The sequence below is a fragment of the Sciurus vulgaris genome (assembly GCF_902686455.1).
Source record: "Sciurus vulgaris genome assembly, chromosome: 4".
NCBI classification, from domain to species: domain Eukaryota; kingdom Metazoa; phylum Chordata; class Mammalia; order Rodentia; family Sciuridae; genus Sciurus; species Sciurus vulgaris.
The window spans coordinates 162,511,916-162,535,409 of record NC_136464.1 but is presented as its reverse complement, the minus strand read 5'-3'; the positions used below and the strand labels follow the sequence as shown (position 1 = coordinate 162,535,409).

General features: G+C 46.6%; 1 protein-coding gene across 1 annotated transcript; it reads left to right on the top strand.

Moving 5' to 3' along the window:
- Positions 1 to 13,943: 13,943 nt before the first annotated feature.
- On the top strand, positions 13,944 to 15,913 carry GSX1 (GS homeobox 1; the record flags this gene model as incomplete). Its single annotated transcript, XM_079136581.1, has 2 exons — positions 13,944 to 14,355; positions 14,745 to 15,913. The coding sequence occupies 2 exons, from the start codon at positions 13,944 to 13,946 to the stop codon at positions 15,128 to 15,130; spliced, it is 798 nt and encodes a 265-aa protein (XP_078992707.1). The 3' UTR covers positions 15,131 to 15,913.
- Between the last annotated feature and the right edge of the window lie 7,581 nt (positions 15,914 to 23,494).

Here is a 23,494-nt window from a genome sequence, read left to right as displayed (position 1 = left end):
CAGGGTAATATGAAGATGGCCAGGTGATACCTGCACACACAGTGGGTCATATTACAGGAGAAGCCCACTGACCTCAGAGAATCCAAATCTTCTCTAAATACAGATAGTAGGTGTGCCTGTGCCTGCCCTTTTCTCTGGAGGCACCTGTACCTCTATCTCTAAGGCTATTTGTTACACAGCATACTTAGTCTAGAGCAAAGATAGTTAGTGCTTCTGCAAGATGTACAGAACTACAAAAGAGCCATGGAAAATTGCCACTTGACAAAGCCATCTTCCTACTGCCAGTTGTTACTTCTAGCAAGGATGGCCATAGAGATTTGGGGTTTCCCACAACAGCATTTCAGAGTCCAATCACTAGCTTCATGGTGTCATGGGAAATTACAGAAATCTCAGATTCCTAATCCCAAATCACAGCTAAAACAGTGTGATTTTGAGATTGACAGTCCCGTGGCAACCTTCAGACTCCTCTTTTACTATGGCAGGCTAGGTAGGTGTTATTGAACTTCCTGTAGGGAGCCCGCCTAGAGTCTGCTAACCCATCCAGAACAGTCTGTTTTTGGCAAGTAAAAGTTAAATCCCACGGTTCCCTAAAGTTCTGGTGCCTTCCACTATAAACTTCTGGTGAGGGTGAAGATGGCGGTGATGATGGGGGTGGTTGTGGTGGTGGTGATGATGATAGTGATGACAACGACAATGACAATGCTGACAGTGATGAGATCACAAGGCAGACTGGAAGAAAGAAAAGAAAGGAGAGTAGAGAAGGAAACAGAGAAGGACAGGCAGGAATGCACTATGTCCCTCCTCCCTTCCCCACAAAAAATATCATACATTTTCCAAAGGAAAAAACTCCCATTGGGTATCTCTCTGCCAGTCAAGTAAATCATTAATCCAAAACTATCCCAAACGATAATATACAATCAATAAAATGGCATCTTTTAAACTCCTAACCTGAAATTTGTTATATTATTGTGAGAAATAAGTTATCACATAGGCTTGGCATATGTATTTAATACATTTAGTATTTAATTTTGATCAATTGATTGAACTAAACCAAAAACCATGTATAAGTCTATCTCAACAAAGAACCAAAAAACCCCAAAGAAAGCTCCTCTCTTTCTGACTCTGTCACAAAATAGAATGATAACATAGTTAACACTAGACTGAAAGACTAGTTAGAAATATAAAATCAGATATTACAATTTTGGACAGTTTAGGCTTAGCAATCTATTTAACTTGACCTTTAAATATTTTCAAAATTAACCTTTCATATACCAATTGCAGCCAAACAAAATATTCACAGAGGAGACATCAGTTTCTGCTATCATCTTCCTAAAAGTGCTTGTAGTAAACAAATCAACAGGCCAGACCCCCCTCCAAAACCAGTTTGTTAAAGGAACTTCCCATAGAACTTTGTCCCATGAGCGCTAAGAGTGGAACAAATCTTTGTACTCAACACAAAATCAAGAAATCAAGAAAAAAGACACTGGAAAACTGGAATGGGCAATCTTGGAAACTTTCCCACTAATGATGTCTTAGTCTGGAATTGGGGGTGTGTACGGAAGTGTTTGTCCCCATAGAGGGCCACTCATATTAGGAATGGAGTCGCTGCCAGAGCACAGTCATGGAAAGTGAAGTTCCTGATACTGCCAGGAGATTTATTCAAGAGGTCTCAAGACAGGACAGTGAGTTAGAGAGAACTTGATGCTGTTCCCCATGCAGCTTTGATCCTCAACGAGTAGCAAAAGCCTAGGGAATTGTCTGTGTCTGTTGTATAAACCAGACAAGGTAGAAGTGTCGTCTTCTTGCTGTCCCAGGACAGAGCCAGCTAAGCTTAGTTCTAAGACATGAGCTGATATGATCTGTTCCATGGGGTTGGCCTTCACTGACTAGTTGGAATAGTAAAACAAAGTGACTTTTCCTAACCGATTCTGTTTATTCCTTAACTCTACATTGTTATCCAGAAGCAGGCCTTCTCTCAGTGGCCCTCAGAGCAGATCCACTGGTAAACAATCACCTGTGGATTATGACTGTTCAGTTCTTTCCTTCATACCTGGCCTGCTATATTGGAGGCATTAGCCTAGGATTCCAAAATGATGCAAAGATCTCTGCAATTACTCAAGTAATGATGACAGATACACTTTTGGTAGCAATTACCAGGGTTTCTCAGTGTTATGGTTTAAATATGAAGCATCTCCCCAAAGTTCATGTGTGAGATAATGCAAGAATTTTCAGAGGTGAAATGATTAAATTATGAGATGTGACCTCATCAGTGAATTAATCCACTCATATGGTTTAACTGGTCTATAACTATAGTCAGGTAGGGTAAGACTAGAGGAAGTAGGTCCCTGGGGGTGTACCTTTGATGTTTATATTTTGTCCTTGGTGTGCTGAGTAATCTCTCCCCACCTGCTTCCACTCATTCCTGGTTGCCAGGTCCTGAGTTGCTTTCCTCGCCATGCCCTTCTGCCATGATGTTCTGCCCTACCTTGGTACCAGAGCAATGGAGTCGACGATAAACTGAGACCTCTGAAACATGAGCCAAAATGAACTACTTCTCCTTCGTTATTCTTGTCAGGATTGTTGGTCATAGTGACACAAAAGCTGACTAAAACATTGAGAATGAGGAATGCTAGCTAAATGGTGAGGTCACTATATTTTGGAATCACACGTGAGTGCAAAACAACATGGTCCCCTAACCCATTGGTAGTCCCTTAGTCTTTCTGGGCAAAGTAAGATCAGAACTACTCAGATTCCTGCCAGGGTTATGAACATGGCTAAGAAAAATCCCAGAGCAGCCTCTGCAAGAATCAAGGTATCTTGGCAGCATCCTTCTCTGGGAACTTCTCCTTCCCTTTAGTCTCTTTGTTTCTTCTGAAATATCTTGAGGGCACAGCCAGCTTCAATTGCATTGTCTCTGAGAAATTGCCAAGCCAAGTATTTTGCCAAATAAATAGAACCTTGGCTATGTTAGTTGCGGGTGTGGGTGAGGATGATGGTCACGAAATCCCCAGGACTGTTTTTCTTTGTCCACATTTTTTTATTGGGGCATTATCGTTTGCATAATGATGGGATTTGTTGTTCCATATTCATACATACAATACAACAAATTAATTTGGCCATTATCCCTCCCCAGCCCTTCTCCCCTTCCTCCCGTCTCTCAGCCCCTGGTCCCTTTCCTCTACTGGTCTCCCTTGGATTTTATGAGATTCCCTCTCCCCCACCTCCTTTCTTTTCATTTTTCCTCTCTAGCTTCCACATAAGAGAGAAAAACATATGACCTTTGACCTTCTAGTGGACTTTAGGAGTTCTATTGAGAAAGCCACTGCTTGTGCCTATATGCTAGAGTGTTAACACATTTTCTTCCAGGAGTCTTGTTCTAATTCCTAGGTCTTTGATCCATTTTGAGTTGATTATTGAACAGAGTGAGAGATAAGGGTCTAGTTTCGTTCTTCTACAAATGTGTAGCCAGTTTTCCCAGCACCATTTATTAAAAAGTCTGTCTTTTCTTCAATGAATGTTTTCAGCCCCTTTGTCAAGGATGTGTGGGTTTGTCTCTGTGTCTTCTATTCTATACCATTGGTGCATTGCTTTTTTGTTTGTTTGTTTTGTTTTGTTTTGTTGTGACTTAGAATTGCTTTGGCTATTCTGGGTCTTTTATTTTTCCAAATAAATTTTAGAACTGCTTTTTTCTAGTTCTGTGAAGAATGTCATTGGTATTATGGGGATTGCACTGACTGTGCATATAGACTTTGGTAGTATGACAATTTTAGCAATATTTATTCTGCCTATCCATAAACATGAAGGTCTTTCCATCTTCTCAGGTCTTCTTCAATTTCTTTCTTTAATATTCTATAGTTTTCATTGTAGAGGTGTTTTACCTCCATGGTTAAATTTATTCCTAAAGGTTTTTGTTGTTGTTGTTTTGAGGTTATTGTGAATGGAATTGTTTTCCTGATTTCTTTCTCAGCAAATTCATTGTTGGAATATAGAGAAGCTACTGATTTTTTTGTATGTTAATTTTATAACCTACTACTTTGCCAGATTTGTTTATTAGCTCTAGCAGACTTTTAGTGGAGTTTTTTTTTTTTTTAAGCTTTTAAGTATAGAATCATATCATTTACAAACAGTGATAATTTGATTTCTTCCTTTCCTATTTTTATTCCTTTTATTTCCTTCTCTTGCCCAATTGTTCTGGCTAGAATTTGTAGAACTGTAAAAATAGGAGTAATGAAAGTGAACATACTTGTCTTGTTCCACATTTTAAAGGAAATGTTTTCATGCCGGGTAAGGCAGCACACGTCTGTAATCCCAGTGGCTCAGGAGGCGGAGGTAGGAGGGTTGTGAGTTCAAAGCCAGACTCAGCAACTTAGCGGGACCCTAAGCAACTCAGTGGGACCCTATCTCTAAATAAAATTTTAAAAAGGGATGGAGATGTGGCTCAGTGATTAGCACCCTGGGTTCAATTCCTGGTACCAAAAAAGAAATAAAATTTTTAAAAATGCTTTCAGATTCTCCCCATTTTTCTTTAAGGTTGGCTTTGGGTTTTTTATACATAGCCTTTATGATGTTGAGGTAGGTTCCTTCTGTCACTACTTTCTTCAGTGCTTTCATGAATGGGTGTTGAATTTTGTTGGAAGGTTTTCTCTGCATCTATTAAGATGACTAAGTGAGTTTTATCCTTAATTCTATTTACATGATGAAGAAAACCAACTGGGTCATTATATACAATGTATAACATTTTTTTTTTTTTTTTTTTTTTTTGGTACTAGGAATTAAAACCACTGAGCCACATCCTCAGCTCTTTTTAATTTTTTTTTTTTTTTTTAATTTTGAGAAGGGTCTTGCTAAGTTGCTAAAACTGGCCTTGAACTTTTGAGCCTCCTGCCTCAGCCTCCTAAGTAGCTGGGATTACAGGCACGTACCTCCACATCTGGCTATTATTTTCTTTTTATTTTATTTTTTTAATTTTTATTTTTTATGTGCTGCTGAGAATGGAACCCAGGGCCTCATGCACGCTAGGCATGCTTGCTAGGCAAGTGCTCCACCACTAAGCCGCAACCCCAGCCCCTGATTTTCTTAATATGTCGTTGAACATGACTTGCTAACATTTTATTAAGTATTTTTGTATCCAAGTTCCTCAGGGATGTTGGTCTGTAGTTTTCTTTTCCTCAGGACTTTTTAAACCCACTTGCTCTGCTCAACTCTGAAAAACATACTACAGAATTTCAACCTTAAACAAGTCCTCAGTTTTGACCTTTGTTGACTTTTTTTTTTCTTTCTTGTACTGTGACTGAACCCAATGATGCTCTACCAATGAGCTACATCCCTAGTGTCACCTCCCCACACCAGTTTTATTTTAATTTTTAAATTTTGAGACAGGGTTTTGCTCAGTTACCCAGGCAGGCCTTAAACTAGTGATCCTCCTGCCTTAATCTCACAAGCGGCTGTGATTACAGCAGTGAGTCACCATGCTAGGTGGGCCTGGGGTGACTTAGAGCTAAAGGATATCTCCAAAGGGTGTCTGTGGGTTTATTGCTCTATGCTGACACATGGTTGATCCCTGAACTGAGGGTTTCTGCCACAGAGGTGGGGATAAAAGGAGAGAAGACAGGAACACTTATATAGGAAAGTCTCAAACTCAAGCTTCCTGCAGGGAATACTACCTCAGACCACAGAAAATCAAATCCAACCTTCTGACACAAGTCACTGTCACTCATAAGGGGAAAACAGGAATTAGTTCTAAAGGCAAGACTTAAAGATCAGGTAAGTGTTCATTCATCAACAGTACATCACTTTAAGTAGGATGGATTCGGCCTGTTTGAAAACAACCATGTTTCCTTCTTCTTTAAGTCTACAAACATGTCTTACTGAAATCCTTAGTAGGATGTTCCTTACTCATCTTTAAGGCCCCTGAGGAAGAGAATTCCTTCATCCCTGTGTAAATTATCAAAATGGAAGAGAAAAAGATAAGGTTTGGGTGGGTAATAGGTTGGAAAATCCTGACCCAGAAAAGACTTCACCAATTGTCCTGCATCCTATCACCCAGGAAAAAGATCAGACTCAGCTTACATGTACTGAAGGCCCAGTCTATCTTGGAAAGTACACTCAGGGTTTTACAAATGCATATGAAATAAACAGTGGTCCCTGCAGCAAGACATAGTGGAAGGAAGCAGAAGACCTACCCCAGTAAGCATGTGGGCTCAGGAGAAATTTCACTGAAAGGAGAGGGTGTGGTGATGTCAATCTAATGAAGGACTCCTTGCCACATCATCCCATGGCCAAAGGCAGAAGGACAAGAAAGCATGAATGAGAGAAAAAGAAAGCAGGAGAGGGCTAAAATCTCTTATCACAAACCTGCTCTTGGAATAACAACGTGAATCCGCTCATTAGGACAGATCCCTCATGACCTTTTCATCTTTTACAGCTCTCAACTTGGTTGCACTAGGGATTGTTTCCAAAAAATAAACTTTAAAGGACACATTCAAATACAGAAACTGGTAATTTAAAAATTAAATAAGGAAGCTGAAAACTGCCTATTTTCTAAATATAGAGATCTGGGAATCCAAATGGTCTTTCCAAATCTTTCTGAGCTGCCTTATTAGTAATGACCCATAGTTAGTGATAGTCGGTCCTATAAATTCTCCAACCTTAAAAATATTAAGAGAGCTTCAGGAATGGAATGTTTCTACAATCTTCCTTTCAGACAACTCTAGAGTGCTGCTCATCTTTCTGGCAGAATTTTCGCACATTTCTGCTTTAGCCTTTCAGGTGAAAAGCTGCCTATAAAAAGCTAGAGTTCTAAGTGCTATGTCTGCATAGTGTGAGTAGAACACTTCAGTCCTTCCCAGGCATCTTAGGACGTGACTTTAGAGTGCCTCTGGATGAGGGTTCAGCATTGTGATCCCAACTTAAAAATGGCTCCTCGCCTGGACAAGGTGGCATGCACATGTAGTCCCAGCTACTTGAGAGGCTGAGGTGGAGGACCACTTTGAATCCAGAAGTTGGAGGCCAGCCTGGGCAACATAGCAAGACCCCCATCTTAAACACTAGTAATGGTAACAAAACAGGTTTTTTTTTTTTGTTTTTTTTTTTTTTTTTTCCTACTTACATGAGGTTTGTTTGCTGGGAATGAAATACAGGTCCTCATGCATGCTAGGCAAGTGCTATACTATTGAGTCATATTCCCAGTCCCAGATGGTAAATCTTATGTGTTCTCTCTCTCTCTCTCTCTCTCTCTCTCTCTGTGTGTGTGTGTGTGTGTGTGTGTCTCCCTTCCTCTCTCTCTCTCTGTTTCCTTCTCTCTATTTCTCTCTCTCTCTTTCTTTTTCTAGTCCTGGCTATTGAACCCAGTGGCACTCAGCCACTGAGTTATATCCCCAGTCCTTTTCATTTTTTATTTTGAGACAGGGTCTAGCATCCTCACAACTCTTCCAACTGACTTAGAAGTCTAGGGAAAGGAAGGGGCAAGTAGAAGTCATGTGTGTTTAGTTAGGTTTCTATCACTCTAACAAAATACCTAAGGGAAAACTTTTTTCATATTTTTATTGGTGCATTATAATTGTACTTAATAGTGAGATTTGTTGTTACATATTCATGCATGAACACAATGTAGCAATATAATGTGGCTAGTCATTCCCCAGTATTTCCCGTTTCTCTCCTCTTCTCCTTCCTCCTAATCTCTTTCCTCCACTTATCTCTCTGAGAAAAACAACTTAAAGAAGAAAATATTTACTTTGGCTCCCAGTTTCAGAGGTTTGAGTCCATGGTCAACTGGTTCCATTGATTTGGACCTGAGATGAGGCAGAATATTACGGCAGAAGTATGTAACAGAACAAAACTACTCAGGTCATGGCAGAGGGGAGTCAAAATGGTGGGGAAGGGGCTGGGGGCAAGATATACTCTTCCAGGGCATGCCCCCAGTGATCGATTTCCTCAAAATAGGCCCCACTTCTTACAATTCCCACCCAATAACACCACCTGCTAAAGTCTGAGGGACGTTCCAGATTTAAACCACACAGCATGTGACCTAAGACAAACTTTACCCCATCTCTTTCCATAGCCCAACAATAATAGGGGATACTTTGGAGGTGGGTCTTTTAATAATAATCCACCTAAGGTGATGCTGCTTTCTACAGGGCTCACAGTCCTCAAAGCAGCCTGAAAATAATCATCACCCCAAGACTACATTGGCTTCTGTTCTACTTCCAGTGCTGAGATTTGCCTCCAGTCAAATGCCATCATGACCTGAAACTGTGGGACATACAGATAGGAGAAAGTGCCCCACCTTGCATTCAGAAAACCCGGCCTAATTCACATAGACACTTACTTGCGTCCTGAACAAGTCATTCTTTCTCCCCAAGTCTCAGTTTCTTCATGTCTCAGAGGGGTTCACATATTGAAATGCTCTCTGTCAATGTTAGTTGTCTTACAGTGATCTGGGAATAGAGTAGTCAAATAAAATAGAGGACATCAGTTATATTTGAATTTCTATGCTAAACAAATATTTCTGTACTAAACAAATAATTGTTTAGTATAAGCATGTTCTATATATTTGCACAGTATTTGGGATATAATTGCACTAAAAAGTATGTTGTTTATCTAAAATTAAATTTTAACCAGATATCCTGTATTTTTATTGTTTTGTTTTTGTGGTGCTGGGAATTGAACCCAGGACCTCACACACTAGACAAACATGCTGCCACTGAGCTACACCCCCACCCCCCAGGTGCACTGTATTTTATTTGCTAAATCTGGCAGCCCTGCCTGAATGAATTGCCCCTGCAGAACTCTTCATTTTTCCATTTTTCCCTGTCATATTCACATCTCTTTCTACATATGGTTGTCTTATCTATCTTGCAAGAAGTCCTCCCTCCATATGCTTCCCTAAATATGGGTGTTACCCAGGGATGCATTTACAATCCTGTTTTTTCTCTGTACTCCCTCCCTACCTCCATCCATTCTAACTAAAGCTACCATTTTCTCATATGTAAGTTCTAAATCTCTCTCCAGCTCTAATCTCTCTATTCAACTCTAGACTCAAATTTTTATCTACCTATGGACATCAGGTGAATGTCTGCGGTTAAAGATTAAAATGCAACACATTCAAATCAGACAATGCTACACACCCCCAAAGCAAAAGTAGGTCCTACCTTTAAGTTCCCTGTCTATGCCTTTGATATTACCACCAACCTATCTCCTCAAACAAGCTACCAGGTTCATTAAGTTCCTCTAAGGCATGCACACCTGAATACATGCATGTACATGCGCATACATGGACACATCCCCAGTTAGCTCCTTCAAGTTCTCTCAATATTTACTTTTTCTGGTCCAGCTGTCCCCATTCCAGTTCAGGTGGCCATCATCCATCACTTGAACTTACGTAATCTCCTTGCTTCTTTCCCTAACTTTGTTCATTCAATAATTTAATAAATATTCATTGGCAGGCCAGCTCTGTTGGACTGTGCTGTGGCCTCTCATTGTCCCCTGCAATAGAATCTCCAGTCATACTTCTCAAGTGTAGATCTGACTCCATAATTCCCCTTGCTTAAAAATGTTGGATCAAACCCAAACCTGTTTGCAAGGTCCTTCCTGACTTTGCTGCTACCTCCTATGCATGCTTGTGTAGCTGCTCTCCCCCACCCCTCCCTTGGACACCTTCCACCCTTGGTTCCCAGATCCATTCAGCATTCCCTGGCATTCTCCTGCTCCTGTGGTCATTTAAACAACTTGCTCTCTCTCTCTCTCTCCCTCTCTCCCTCTCTCTCTCTCTCTCTCTCTCTCTCTCTCTCTCTCTCTCTCTCTCTCTCTCTCCTGGGAAGGTTGTCTGAATCCCTGATGGTCAGGAGACCCATTCCTTTCTTGACAATAAGAATTCCCACTCCATTGCCTTCAGCCAGAACGAGTAGAAATGGTTGCTGATAATTCCAGGGCATATAACCGATCTCCTCCTTTTCCAGGCAATCCCTTCTCTTATACATCACGGAAGTCCTTAATGACTACCCCTAACCTTGAGCTGCCAATTGGTTCAACCAACTTCTGCAGAGCAGGACACTGAAACTGCCTTGAGTAGGACCATCTTGTCTCTATAAGAACCCACCTTTGGAGGGCTGGGGACCCACAGATTGGCTTACTGCTGTCATCACACTGAACTCCTGTGATGTTCCAGGCCCTGGTGGTATAGAGGGACCGGAGAGATTAAGACAGCCCTTGACCTCCAGAGTCTTACCTTATCAGTTACACCCCAATGTCAGGCGGCTCCTAAGTGCCTAGGTTCATTAAGTGGGCACAGCATGAAGTCCTCCTGGCTATTCCACCTCCTGAGTTAGGTCTCTCTAATTTACTTATTCATTCAGTCAACATATACTGAGCACCTACTATATGCCAGGAACTTTTCTGTGCTGAGATACAGCAATGCTCAAGACACACACACACACACACACACACACACCTGGCTCTCATAGAGTATGTATTTCAAGGGTGGGGAGAGAAACGGAAAAACAAATAAACCAAAGACATAGACATTGAAGGTGCTTACAAAGCAAGGAATCAGGCAGAGTGTGGAAGAAGGATGATATTTTAAATAAGGTCGCTGACCTCCCTGAGGAGGAAAGTGGCATTTGAAGAAGGATCTTCACATCATCTCCATGCCATTTGTGCAGTGTTTCAGATCTCTTAAATCCACAATGGCAGTAGGAAAGTGGTGTGTTCGCTCTACCAGCAGGAAAAGGAAGGACACAGTATGGCAGAAGAAAAGCCCGGGACAACAGAAATTGTTCCATGTTCAACTGTCCCTGATGGACACTTGAAAACCAGCTTCGGCGGTCGAGCCCGCCAGTCGGTCGGAGGGGCTCCCCGGGGCCCCCTCTTTCGGGCTGTCAGGCTAATCCCGTCGCCTCCTCCCACCCGCCCTTCCCTAGGGGGCGTTTGCTCGGGTGAGTAAAGTTCAAACCCGGCCAAAGGAAGCCCTGGGAGGCGCTTTCAACAGAAAAGCAGCGCGTCTGCGGGAGAGAACCCAGGCAGTGGCCCCCGGAAATCAGGCCGCGGGCAGAGGCCATGGGGTTGGGGCGCTGCTTGGCTCCCAGCTCCCTGCCGCCGGTATGTCTCAGCACCTGCCCGGGCTCTGGGCCTGCTGCCCGAGATGTCCTTCAGTCTCCGATGGGTGCAGAACTTTCCTGAAACAGGCAAATTCCTGGGCGCTGCCGGCGGTCCGAGGCCCTGAGCAGTGAGACCCCTTTCCGGCGGCAGCCCACCGGGTTTAGAGGTGGCAGATTAAGTGCTCCTTGGTTCCAAGCCGCCCGAAAACACTCTCAAGGATGCTATTTTGCTTGAGCCCCGGTCTCTCCCGCGCCGAGTTGCACAACAAACCATTTAAACATTTCAGCACAAAACCCGATCTATTGTGGGGCAGCACATTAAAAAGTGTTATTCGCTTTGAAGTTTTTGTCTAATGGCTCTAAACTGAAAGAAAATGTTTTCCTATTACTTAATTCAATCATAGCGAAGAGACTTGGTAAAAAGCCCACGGATTTTGCCCCAAAGTGTGACAGAGTTCTCTTTGTGTTTGCTTATCCTCCGCTGTCACACACTTTAATTCGCCTCTCTTTATCTGGCATTCAAAACTTTCTTCAATGACATTCAATAAGGTCCAGAGGCTGGAGGGAGAGGGGGGGAAACTGGTTATTCCACCCCCCCCCCATCTTTCCCAGTAGCTTTGGCCTTGCTTGCATTCAGGGTCTCTTAACCCCTTCATCCCCGGGAGCACGGGGTGACTTCCAGGAGAGCTCCGCACTGTCCCCTCGCGGACTCCCTGCTCTGGAGCTCAGCGACCGCCCCACTTACTCCCGGGCCGGGTCGCCACCCGCTCCTCTCCAACTCGTCTCAGCCCAGCGGGGAGTCGGGTTTGGAACCGGGTCCCGGCTCTTGCCTTGCTCTCAGCCGCGCTGCTCAGCCCAAATTTCCCAGAGAGCAATTAGAACGGGAATTAGTCTGCATTGATGCGTTCCGCCTGGTTTGCAGGAACCCTGGGACCGAGACCATGGCATGGGGGGCACCCATGCCAAGCAATCAAGGAAGCGTTGAACCCCTCCCTACTCCTTCTAGATCATATGCCTTCCGTGCAGGTTATTTCTTCCATTGCTCCTCTCCCTTCATTGAAGTAGGTGGGGTTTTTTCTCCCCCCTCCCATAACAAATTCAGTTTGCTTTTTAATCAGTTATAATTTGTTCCTGTGGTGAAGATGGCATCAACGATTAAAAAAAAAAAAAAAAAAAAAAAAAACCACGCAGGCGCTTTGGGTTTGGCCAGTCTTAGTCCTGTGCACTGGTCCTACCCCCTCCAGAAAGCTTCCCCCTTCATTTCTCACAATTCCATTCAAGATTCAGAGAAGGCGACTGCAGCAATTTGGTTCTAATAAAATCGAAAGTAAACGTTTCTGGTGAAAAGGCCCAAAGCAAATAAATTCGAAATATTTATGCTAATTTCCCATTGTATGATAAAAGCTCCTGAAAGAAACAGCGTTGAGCCGAAGGGCGATTTTAAAAGCTGAAGCTGTGTACGCTGCGCTGGGTGTTTGAAGTTGTTTAACCATTGTGTGACCAGAAAGAAGACAGCGACGGCAGAAGGAAGGAGCAGGGACTTGGGGAGAGGGGAGCCCAGTCGGAGTGGGCGAAGGCAGCCCAAGCTGGAAAAACAACTGCCTTTTGCTCCGCTCCGAATAGTGGGAAGGCCATGGTTTTCAAGCGCACCAGTGGGTCTACAGGAGTGTTCTCGAGTGGAGAGGTCGTTCGCAAGATCCGCGGAGGCAGCGACTGTCCTTACTTGTCACCTTTGATCGGGGTGTGAGATCGCGCTGTGCGCGGTCTCGGTTTTCATTCCCCATCTCTTCTCAGTCCGTGACTCTCAGCGAGTGTCTCCCCCTCCTTTCTTCTATTTTATTATTTTATTTTATTTTGCATTCACGGCCCTGTTGTTTGAAGGAAAGGGCTGGTTACCCGGGATCTACGGAACAAAGACTGGGCGTTGTAGGTAGCACCAAAGTTAAGACCGTTTGAGAAACTCAAAGAAAACAGAGGGACAGTGATGGGGCTAGCACTGGATGAGGAATTGCGAGCCGTTCTTCTCCCTCCCTAAAAGTGCCTCCCCCACGCAGAAACCCAGTCCTCCTGCTTCCAACGCAGAGAGACAAGAAGGGATTCCACAGGTGGAAATCAGAAGGCAGCTGCAAGGACGCTCGCTCGCAGGATGCATAGAGTTGAACTGGGAGAACTGAGTGGAAGCGTCACGCCGGCGGGGAGGGGGCAGGAAGAGATAACAGAAAGAAGGGGACTAGGATCGAGGGGGCCGAGTAGATGGGGGTGTGCACCCATGGGGATCTGTGGAAGCGAGGCAGCGGGGCTGCAAAATCAATAAGACAAATGGACCAATCGCCAATGCAGAGCCAAAGAGGAGTAAGGAATAAAGAGAAAGAAAAGAATATTAAATCGCGGGAGAATGAGAAAATAAACCCGCAAAAGGAAGAGGAGGGGGCGAGGGCGCCTGTTACGGCGTGGGTGGGGTTGACAAGAATAGAGTACATTATGCAGTTCATTTAGTTAACAAGTGAAATAATGAGGAAGCGTGCAGAGTGAATGCCAAGAGAAAAGGCACAAAAACCCTATTGAGAGGCCCCGGCCGCTCCTGGCGTAGCCCATCACATGGCAATAGTCCTATTTAAGCGGCGCCGCCGGCGCCTTTCAGCACCACTAGCGCTGGCCAGCACCCCGCGCTCTTTGGGCGGCGCCCGCGGTAGCAGAAGAGGAGGTTTCAACCTGGGCCTCAGCTTTGCCTTCAGCCTCCCGGGAGGAGGCAGCTGCGAACGGCCGCGGCCGGGGGAAGCGCGTGGAGAGCCCGGAGGTCCGGCGAGCGCAAGGGGAGGGTTGGTGGCGTGGCGGCCGCGCGCCGAGGCCATGCCGCGCTCCTTCCTTGTGGACTCTCTGGTGCTGCGCGAAGCTGGAGAGAAGAAGGCGCCCGAGGGCAGTCCGCCGCCGCTCTTTCCCTATGCGGTGCCCCCGCCGCACGCTCTTCATGGTCTCTCGCCCGGCGCTTGCCACGCGCGCAAAGCCGGGCTGCTGTGTGTATGCCCGCTCTGCGTCACCGCCTCGCAGCTGCATGGGCCCCCCGGGCCGCCTGCGCTTCCGCTGCTCAAGGCATCCTTCCCGCCCTTCGGCTCGCAGTACTGCCACGCGCCCCTTGGCCGCCAGCACTCGGCCGTGTCGCCCGGGGTTGCTCACGGCCCGGCCGCCGCCGCAGCAGCGGCCGCGCTCTACCAGACTTCCTACCCGCTGCCGGACCCCCGGCAGTTCCACTGCATCTCCGTGGGTAAGAGGGACCGCTGCTCAGAGGGACACGGCAGGCTGGAGAGCCAGGGATAGGGAAAGAGGGACCCTGGGTGTCCTGGGGTGGTGAGTGTCCTGTCAGGGACCTGAGTGGGGAGCTCAGGGTGGTAGGCTGATGGGAGGACCGGGCAGGAAATGAAAAACCCAGGCCCTGGAGGGGGCGTCAAGGGGTCTGTGAGGGCTGAGGTCCAGGGCGCTCAGGGTCCTGCAGCTTGGCAAGCAGGCGCCCGCGGTCACACTGCTGCGGATACCGCTGGGGTGAAGGGGTGTGTGAAAGTCCAAGGTCGGGATTCTGGCCGCCACCCATCAAGGAGTTAGGCACACAACGCAGGGTTCTGACCACTTCCCTCTCTGCATCGCCACCCCTTCTAGACAGCAGCTCAAACCAGCTGCCCAGCAGCAAGAGGATGCGGACCGCGTTCACCAGCACGCAGCTGCTGGAGCTGGAGCGCGAGTTCGCCTCCAATATGTACCTGTCCCGCCTTCGCCGCATCGAAATCGCAACCTACCTGAATTTGTCCGAGAAGCAGGTGAAGATCTGGTTTCAGAACCGCCGAGTGAAGCACAAGAAGGAGGGCAAAGGCAGCAACCACCGCGGCAGTGCCGGCGGTGCAGCCGCGGGTACCGGCGGGGGCGCACCCCAAGGCTGCAAGTGCGCGTCGCTCTCCTCAGCCAAGTGCTCAGAGGATGACGACGAATTGCCCATGTCTCCGTCCTCCTCAGGGAAGGACGACCGGGATCTTACGGTCACTCCGTAGGCATTCGTCTCCCTAGGTCGCCCACCCCAAGACCTCCCGGCGCCTGAAAGACTGGTCTTGGGACGCAGCACTGGTTCCCAGGCACCGGCTGCCAATCGATTGTCTCTCACGGATTTGGCGTGACTTTGCCAAGGCCCCCAGCTCTGGGCAGAGCTGAGAACTTAGCAGAGACTTGAGGATGGTATCCCGGTCCCCAAGGCGTCCAAAGCGAACTCAAAGCTGTGAACCCTACAGCATCAGTAGTGCAGCACCTCAGCCCCCGCGGCACTACCGTCCTGTCCAGCGCCTTGCTGGCGGTAGGCGCCTCCTCGCCCGCCCTCTGGGCTGGCTCAGGCTTCCTCGCTTCCTCTTCTCTCCTCCACCGTCTATCAAGTTCAGCCTTCCACTCCTCACTCCTCGGATGCCCTTTTGCTTCCCTTTTTAAAAATCTCTCTCAATTCTTTCCTGCAGTTGTTTATCCACGCCCCTCCACAACACACGCGCGCGCGCGCACACACACACACACACACATCGAGCTTTTTTTCACCTTTTTTTGCCCTTTCCCTTCCCCTCTTCAGGGAACCTTCTCCAACAGCAGGTCCATTTGTCCTTTGGTTAGGCCTTGCTGTCCCAAGTCCCCCAACTCCTCTCCACGGAGAGAATTAGAGAATTATCTCCTATGGTATCCGTATTGCGGAAACGATTCACTTTGTTTCCGACGTGCACTGCATTCCCCCAAACCCTAGACTCGGGCTCTCCGCCTCGGGCGACCCCTCCCTTCCCCTCCACCCAGGTCTCGGCCCCGCCCTGTGTAATTGTACGGTTTCTGTAATACCAGAAGATATTTATTTATTTATTTATGTACAAAGTTTTAAATAAACTTTTTTTTTCTTAGAAATGCCTGCGCCTGTGAGCCACAAGACCTCTGCTGTGGACTAGACAGACGCTGAACTGTTCTAGGCCTCCCTGCTGGGTTGCACGTGGGTGGGGGGTTGTTCCAAACCCGACTCCTTATTTTACAGCTCAGCCAAGCCCGGGTTCCCACAGCCACACTCCCTCAGAGATCCTGCCTTTCGTTGCAGCCGGTGAACTTTCGAGTGTCCCCTTATGTCCTGGCCTGCACGCGCCCTGGCGCACAAAGCAGAGCTGGAACCAGAGGTGGGAGCTCTCCTTAGGCTGCACCTCGGGCCCCGGACCCCTGCAGTGCCTCTGGTCTGGGATCCAGCCATATCTCCAGCCGTCCTGTTTCGAGGGTGGCCAGTCCTAAGGACAGAATCTTTCCCCGCAAGCGCAAGAAATATGTCCTTTGCTGCTCTCGCGGATTGACAAGTATTAGAGACAAAATTCTAGGCTGCGGTGTGGTGCAGCTCCATCTCGGAAGGGCCCCTTGCTTTGTTTTGAGGTAAATTCTGTTAGCTGGGTCCCTATCGTGGAGCATTGAGGGCGAGAATTCCAAGGACTCCGACCTGAGGAGTTCCGTCGAGGGATTGTACATAACCAGAGCCCGGTGTCTCTGAGACCTCGTGTTCTCAGCCCCTCTCCTAAGAGGCCCTGAAGGCTGGGAATTCATACCCCGTGGTCCGTTGGGACATATGCGGGACTTTTTGCGCGCTAGTGGAAAAGGAGGTGCGTGGGGTTGAGACCCAGAGTACACCGCCACCGAAGCAGGTATTTCTGCAGCTGAGGGAATCAAACACCGAAAACTGCGGATCCAGGTTCTGTCTTCTGAAGACTCCGTTCTGCGACCTGCGTCTTTTTTTTTTTTTTTTTTTTTTCTGGCAGAAGTCCCCTTTCTTACCATACCCTGGGGAGCGTCGGACTCCCCATATCTAGACAAAGCAAACAAACGCGTCTCTTTCGGCTAGAAAGACGCCCCAGTTGGGGTTGCTCAACATTTGTGGGGCTCTTTTCTAAAATCTTCGGCCTCTCCCTTCAAACCGAGCTGAGTGCGAAGGTCTCTAAATCCCGTAGAACGAGGGTGGGTTTGTGAACCCATTTCTGGTTACTTCTGGAGGAAGCCTCCTGGTTGTCCCCAGATGGAAGAGAACCGCCGGCCTGCTTCTCTGCCCTCTCCCATCTCCATCAGTCTGAACCTCGTTCTTACCCCGGGCTAGTTCTCCACCCTCCCAGGAGGGGACAGTGTGCCAATACAAACGAAGACAAAAATGCTTTAAGGCATATTGTGAATAGAATCCTATGACTGGTAACAATGGTGATTCTGAGGCTTTCTGAGCCGTGCGCTGCTGACACGCTGCCCTAAGTTTCGGTGTGTGTCCTTCAATTCCAGTGAGACCCACTAGTCTACCTTTGACTGAGATTTGGGACTTGCCTGACGGCAGCATAACCCATAGGGGATAGATTCATTCATGATGTGCCCAGAGCTCTCGCTTACAGTCAGGTCCTCCGGTGGATTACCGAGGGGAGTGGCCTTCTGCCTTTAGGACAGGCTCTCAACCGCGCTCCGCCGGACATGCAGCTTCAGACCTGCAAGGAAACGGAGTTGGGCGGAAAAGGTTGGAAACCCAGCTAGGAGGGATGCAAAGAGGCTGAACACCGCCCTCACCCCGCCACACACACACACACACACACACACACACACACACACACACACACACACCTAATTGCCACCTACAACCCGCATCCTTCCATTTGTCACTCTGCATAGGAGTCTCTTCTGTTCCCAGCTTCTTGCAGAAGCTAAAGATGTACCGTGGCGCGCCAGTTCCGCGCGGGTTCAGTTTTCCCAGGAAGTGTAAATGTCTTCCTCTTGGCTCTCTCCACCTGGAGCTTCATTTTCCCGCCTCGCTCCCAGAACACTAGGTTTAGACATTTCTTGTGGTCTGCCCTAGCAAGCATCGGGAGAAAAATGTAGCCTCCTGGTGGTAGTGCTAGCGTTGGGAGCGCAGCGCTTTCCAGTTTGCAGCGACTGCAGAGAGTTGGGGTTCTCAGCATCTTACAGCCTCCTGGAGGGCAGCGATCGGCGTTTGAGTCGCTACATGATTCCATACTCCTCACATTGCTGCCTCTGACCTGAACGCACAAATAATCCGGGTTTTGTGGCGAATCTCTCCGAAGGCCTCGGTCTTGGTCAAAGGCGAGGCTCTGTGCCTGGGTTGGAGCCAGTGTAGGGCGCAACTGCGGTCTGGAGATACTTATCAAATGTCGCTCCTCATTTGGGGCGACAAAATTCAGCCTTTAAGCCACACTATTCTGAGCTGGAATTTGGAGCCCGCAAGGTAAATTGTGACATTAGAATCAAACTGGGTTATCAGGACAAAATTTCCTGTAAAGTACCAGCTATATACACATTCAGACACCAGAGTTTATTTTAGGGATAACGTTCTTCTTGTCCCTGGGAAGTTTACTTGGCTAGGAATTTGGGAGCCAGAATTCACAAGCCTGGATTTGTAATGCATTTCCACCATTTACTTACCAGTTAGGTAATATTGGGCAAGCCTCAGGTCCCATCTAAACCAAAGGTTCTTCCTAAACCTCAATTTCTGCAACTGTAGGTGGGGATTATGCTAATAACTGATGCAGGGTTACTCTGCAATATTAAGGGATAGAATTCACATAAAATGCTAAGCACAAGATCTGCCAAGTTTCAATAAACACTAATATTTTAGTTGTTGGATTGTAATTGTTACTTTTTAGAGCATAGTTGATGCTGAATTATTCACTAAATGCTGGAAAGTAATTAGTCATGTGCAGGCTTAGACCTGAATCTACCTCTGAGGGACTGGAGGACCACACAATTTGAAACATTTCCTGGACTCCCTGGAGTTAGTGGATAACTTTCTGCCAAACACTGCTCAGGTGTTAGCAATCGTTGAAATTGAAACAGGGGTCCCTTTTCCAACCTTCATTTAGACCAGTTCCTCCACCTTGGACTATTGACATCCTGGGCGGATGATGCTTTGCTGTGGGGGGACTACAGGATGCTGTGCAGCAGCCCTGGCCACTACTCATTAGATGCCAGAAGCACCCTCTCCCAGTTGCCATAACCAAGAATGTCTCCAGACACTACCAAAAGTTTGTGAAGGGCAAAATTGCTTCAGGCTGTAAAACCACTCAGAACAGGATGACTTCTCCTGACATCTGGAGTGACGGGGATTTGGCAGCCTAGCTCTGAGCATGCCTTCCTTCCTTTCCTTCAGTTACCCCTTCCTTGGACATTTGTGCCTTTTACATCCAGGGTACCAGGCAGGCACTGCAGTGTGGCTGTATGAGAGGAGGAAGGTGAAAGAGAAAGTGACGATGAGGGGTACCAAGGGAAAGTGGCAGAGGAAAGCCTTATGCTACAGAGAGAGCATGAAGCAGCCTAGGGCGTGCAGATCGAAAGGGTGAATTGCTCAGAAGCTTGCTGGCTGACCAGTGTTTGCAGGGTCACCAGGGCCTTTCTAAGAATAGTCTATCGACATGTCTCATGACCTGCAAACAGTTGGGCTCCCTCTTTCATCAGTTGGCCCATAAGGCCAATCTCTTAGCTGGAAAATTTCAGGAACATGTGGTAACATCACCCCAAATCAATCCTCCACCCCTCCACCACCAATGTGTTTCTTCCTATAGCACACACCTTATCTGTTTTGCTCATGCCTGGGAGTCTAAAGCTAGGAATCAATTCCTTTTGATGAAGGTCCCTCATATTTGATTCAAACACAAAATACTCCTCCAAATAGTAACCAATGAGCACTGCCAGTCATTCACTTTTTCTGAAAAATTCTGGAAAGACAAAGGAGTAAAACATCCCTGAGGACTGGGGGGATGAGGAACATTCAAGAGTTGTAAGGGCAAGAAAAAGGCAATGGATTAGAGAGGGTTCTAGAAATCTCCCTGGCACCAATCAGTGCCAATCAACTGCCCCACTCCTGAATTTAGAGGATGAGTGGGTGTGTTTGTCAGTCACCTTCAGAACCTGTCTTCACCCATAAGGTAAGCAATTTCAACAGCAGCAACCTCATGAACCCAAGTTTTCCCAATGCTGTATGTGGTAATCAACAGGTGAGTTCCTAATACAGGTGAGCTCCTGTCATCCACAGGGATACATCCCAAGACCCCCAGTGGATGCCTGAAACCAGAAAGTCCCAAACATGCACAATGTTTTTTTTCTATACATACATACCTATGATAAAGTTTAATTTATAAATTAGGCACAGTAAGAGATTAACAATAGCAATATTAAAATAGAACAGTATCCTGTTACTTAAAATGTATGAATTGTTTATTTCTGAAATGATTGAATATGTATTGGGACCAAGGAAAATGAAACCTCAGATAAGGAGGAATTGCTGAACTAATAGGGGTATGTCAGGTATGTGTGTGTGTGTGTGTGTGTGTGTGTGTGTGTGTGTGCACGTGTGTTGGAGAGTTTTTGAAACAAAATGAAGGTGTAAAATTTGGTGCGTCTAGGAGGAGATGAGGTTGTATACCCTGTGTCATGATCATCTTGTCACTATGAATTCAATCCACTGTGAATTCTGCTTGCAGGCTCCTTCAAAATCAATAAGGAAATCCAAGGCCTTGTGCACCCACCTCTGGCCTGGCCTGGCTCCTGGGTTTCTACTGGTGAGCGGCATTCTCAATTCAAGAGAGGAAAGTGCCTGCTGCCATAGGTTAGAAGTATTTGGTTTAACATTTATTTCAGGCAGCAATGGGTAAGGAAGATGCAGTTTTCAAGAGTCCTACAATGCCTGACCAAGGTCTAGGGTGCAAATGACCATGAGTTTGAAGTAAACGAGGCCTCACTCAGGGAAACCATAAAGGGAAGCATTTCCTTTGCTTGTCCATGAGAATCAGGTTGTTGGTCCAGTCAACATGGTCAGTGCAGAGGCCCCTTCCACTGGCTCACTGTTCTCAGAGCATGCCAGTAAGGAATAGATATCTGTCCTTGATCCCACAGCAATGTGACTTTCAGGCTCTGTATGGCCTGAACTGAGCTCACCTTAGAATTAATATGTTGAAGTCATCCACTCCAGAACTGTAAAAAGTAACCTCATTTGGAGGTAGGATCTGTAAGCAATGAAGGTAAAATGTAGTCAAATCCAATATGACTGGGGTCTTTATAAGGGGAAATGAGGACACAGTTACACACAGAAAAGACCATGCAAAGATGTAGGGAGAATACAACCATCTGTAAGTCAAAAAGAAAACTTTTTAAGGAACCCACTCTACAGGGTGTGGTGGTGCACACCTGTATTCACATCTAATCAGGAGGCTGGAGTGTGAGGATAACAAGATCAAGGCCAGATTGGGAAGTTTAGGGAAACCCTGTTTCAAAAATAAGGAATCCACACTGCTGATGCCTTGATCTTAGACTTCCAGCTTCCAGAACTGTGAAACAATAAATGTCTGTTGGTTGGTGTGGACTTTGTTATAGCAGCCCTCACTGCTTATACAAGTTCTAAGGTTGGGGACAGCTCTCGGGATGCCTGCATGTTAATGCAAGAATGTAATAAGATTACAAAGCAAAGAGTATTGGGCTGGAAACCAAGAACCTGAGGTCTCCACTCTGCTAGGCTACTAACAAGTTCCATGATTTTGGAGAAATCATGTGCTCTTCTTGGATCTCACTTTTTTCTTTCTCTAAAGTCAGTCTAAAGTCAGGGCTGTGTAGACATTTGTTTTGTTTTTCTGCCTAGCACCCATGGCCCCTTCTGGTCATCATCATATCTAGATTTTCTTTTGTCAACTCTAAATTAAGATCAGTTCTGGAAAAGAGCAAGCATCCACTGAAGTAGATACTTGTACCCTGTGGGGGTTCTTCATGAGCAGGACCCACCTCCTACCACCAAATCAAATGGAAGCTAAATACATACTTCCCACCCTGGCTGGCAATTCAGGCGTGGGTATAGGATCTGGGTTCAGCTAATGGGACATTTTCTCCCAGAAGTCTGAATTGAGAGGAGAGTAACACAAAAGTGCATGCCTCTTAGAGATTATTTACTTGGCCATGAAAAGTCTCTCATGATGGCAATGACCAATGGCAGTGGTGGAACGCATTTCCAGATAGACACTCTAGAGGTGGCCTCTAGTGGAACTGTCCATGGGGACACCTTGGCTATACCTACCCCACCTTCCTTCCTGGTTTCCAGGCCATTTTCACCAGGTTTCCCATTGATTCTTTAAACTACCCAATGAGTTTCTCTTCAATCCCTTCCCTGCTTACGTAGACAAAATTCATTTCTTTGCCTGCAACCCAGAATGGAGTGATGCAGTAGTCCACGTCACCATGAGTGTTTAGAACCTGCACAGACTGTGACGGTTTTGTCCCTGGAATGGAGTGTCAGTGCTGATCAGGTGAAGAGTGTTACTCACACAAAATCCTGGGAATTCCCTGTGGACCCACTGGGCACTTGAATTGCAGTTGATGGTTTCAGAATCCATCATCTGGTGGTGATCAGCATGAGTGACAGCTGGAGCAGAGCTGGCCTCTCCTTGGAGCACCACTGGATGTCCTAGAGGAAAGGCAGTAAGAATGGCACTCCCGACCACTTTACACACCTTCAGGAGAAGCCATGCCATGCCATGCCCAGGTCATCCTTTGAGTGACCTTCCACCTTCTACACACATTCATGCAGCTGCTCATTCTGGGCAACTTTGTTTCTACTCCCCAGGGAAGAGATAGTCCCTATATTTATCCTTCATTGAGATGACTCTGTCATAGTTGAGAATGTCCTAGAGATATTCAATAACTTTTCCCCCAATAGCTCCTTACTCCAATACTGGTGATTGAACCCATGGGTGCTTTATATTGAGTCCTTTATATTTTGTGACAGGGTCTCACTAAGTTGCCAAGGTTGGTCTTGAACTTGAAATCCTCCTTCCTCAGCCTTTAGTGTAGCTTGGATTACAGGTGTGTGCTACCTCCCCCAACTCAATAATCTTCTTGTCAAAACCCTTTTATTGCAAGGGTCAGAAACAGAAATTCAGTCTACTTTAGGGGTGTCTTTTGGCTCATAGAACCAAACGGTCAGAAGTGGCACTGTCCTCAGAAGCTCCAAGGACTTAAATGATGTACTGAGATGTTTTTTATTTTTTTCTCTCTCCCTGTCCCCTGGCTCTGCTCTTTTTGTGTGCCGGCTTCATTCTTTCATGGTGTGGATAGGCTTTCTCTTTGCTGGGTGTGAGTGGTGGGGACAGGGATAGGGGAAAAGAGGTGGGTGGCAAAAACCAGCTCCAGGTTTATTTCATGCCAACTAAATGGTCCCAACAAAAGAACAAGAACCTTTCTCTCCCCACACCCCAAAGTCCTACAGTAATGTCAAGTGGCGTGGAGTGCCCCAGAGTGTTAGCAGGGTTTTTCTGGCATGGTACCCCGGATGTGAGGATTCTAACCACACATTGCCTCTGCCTGGGTTACATGCCAAGCCCATGGCTATAGGCAGC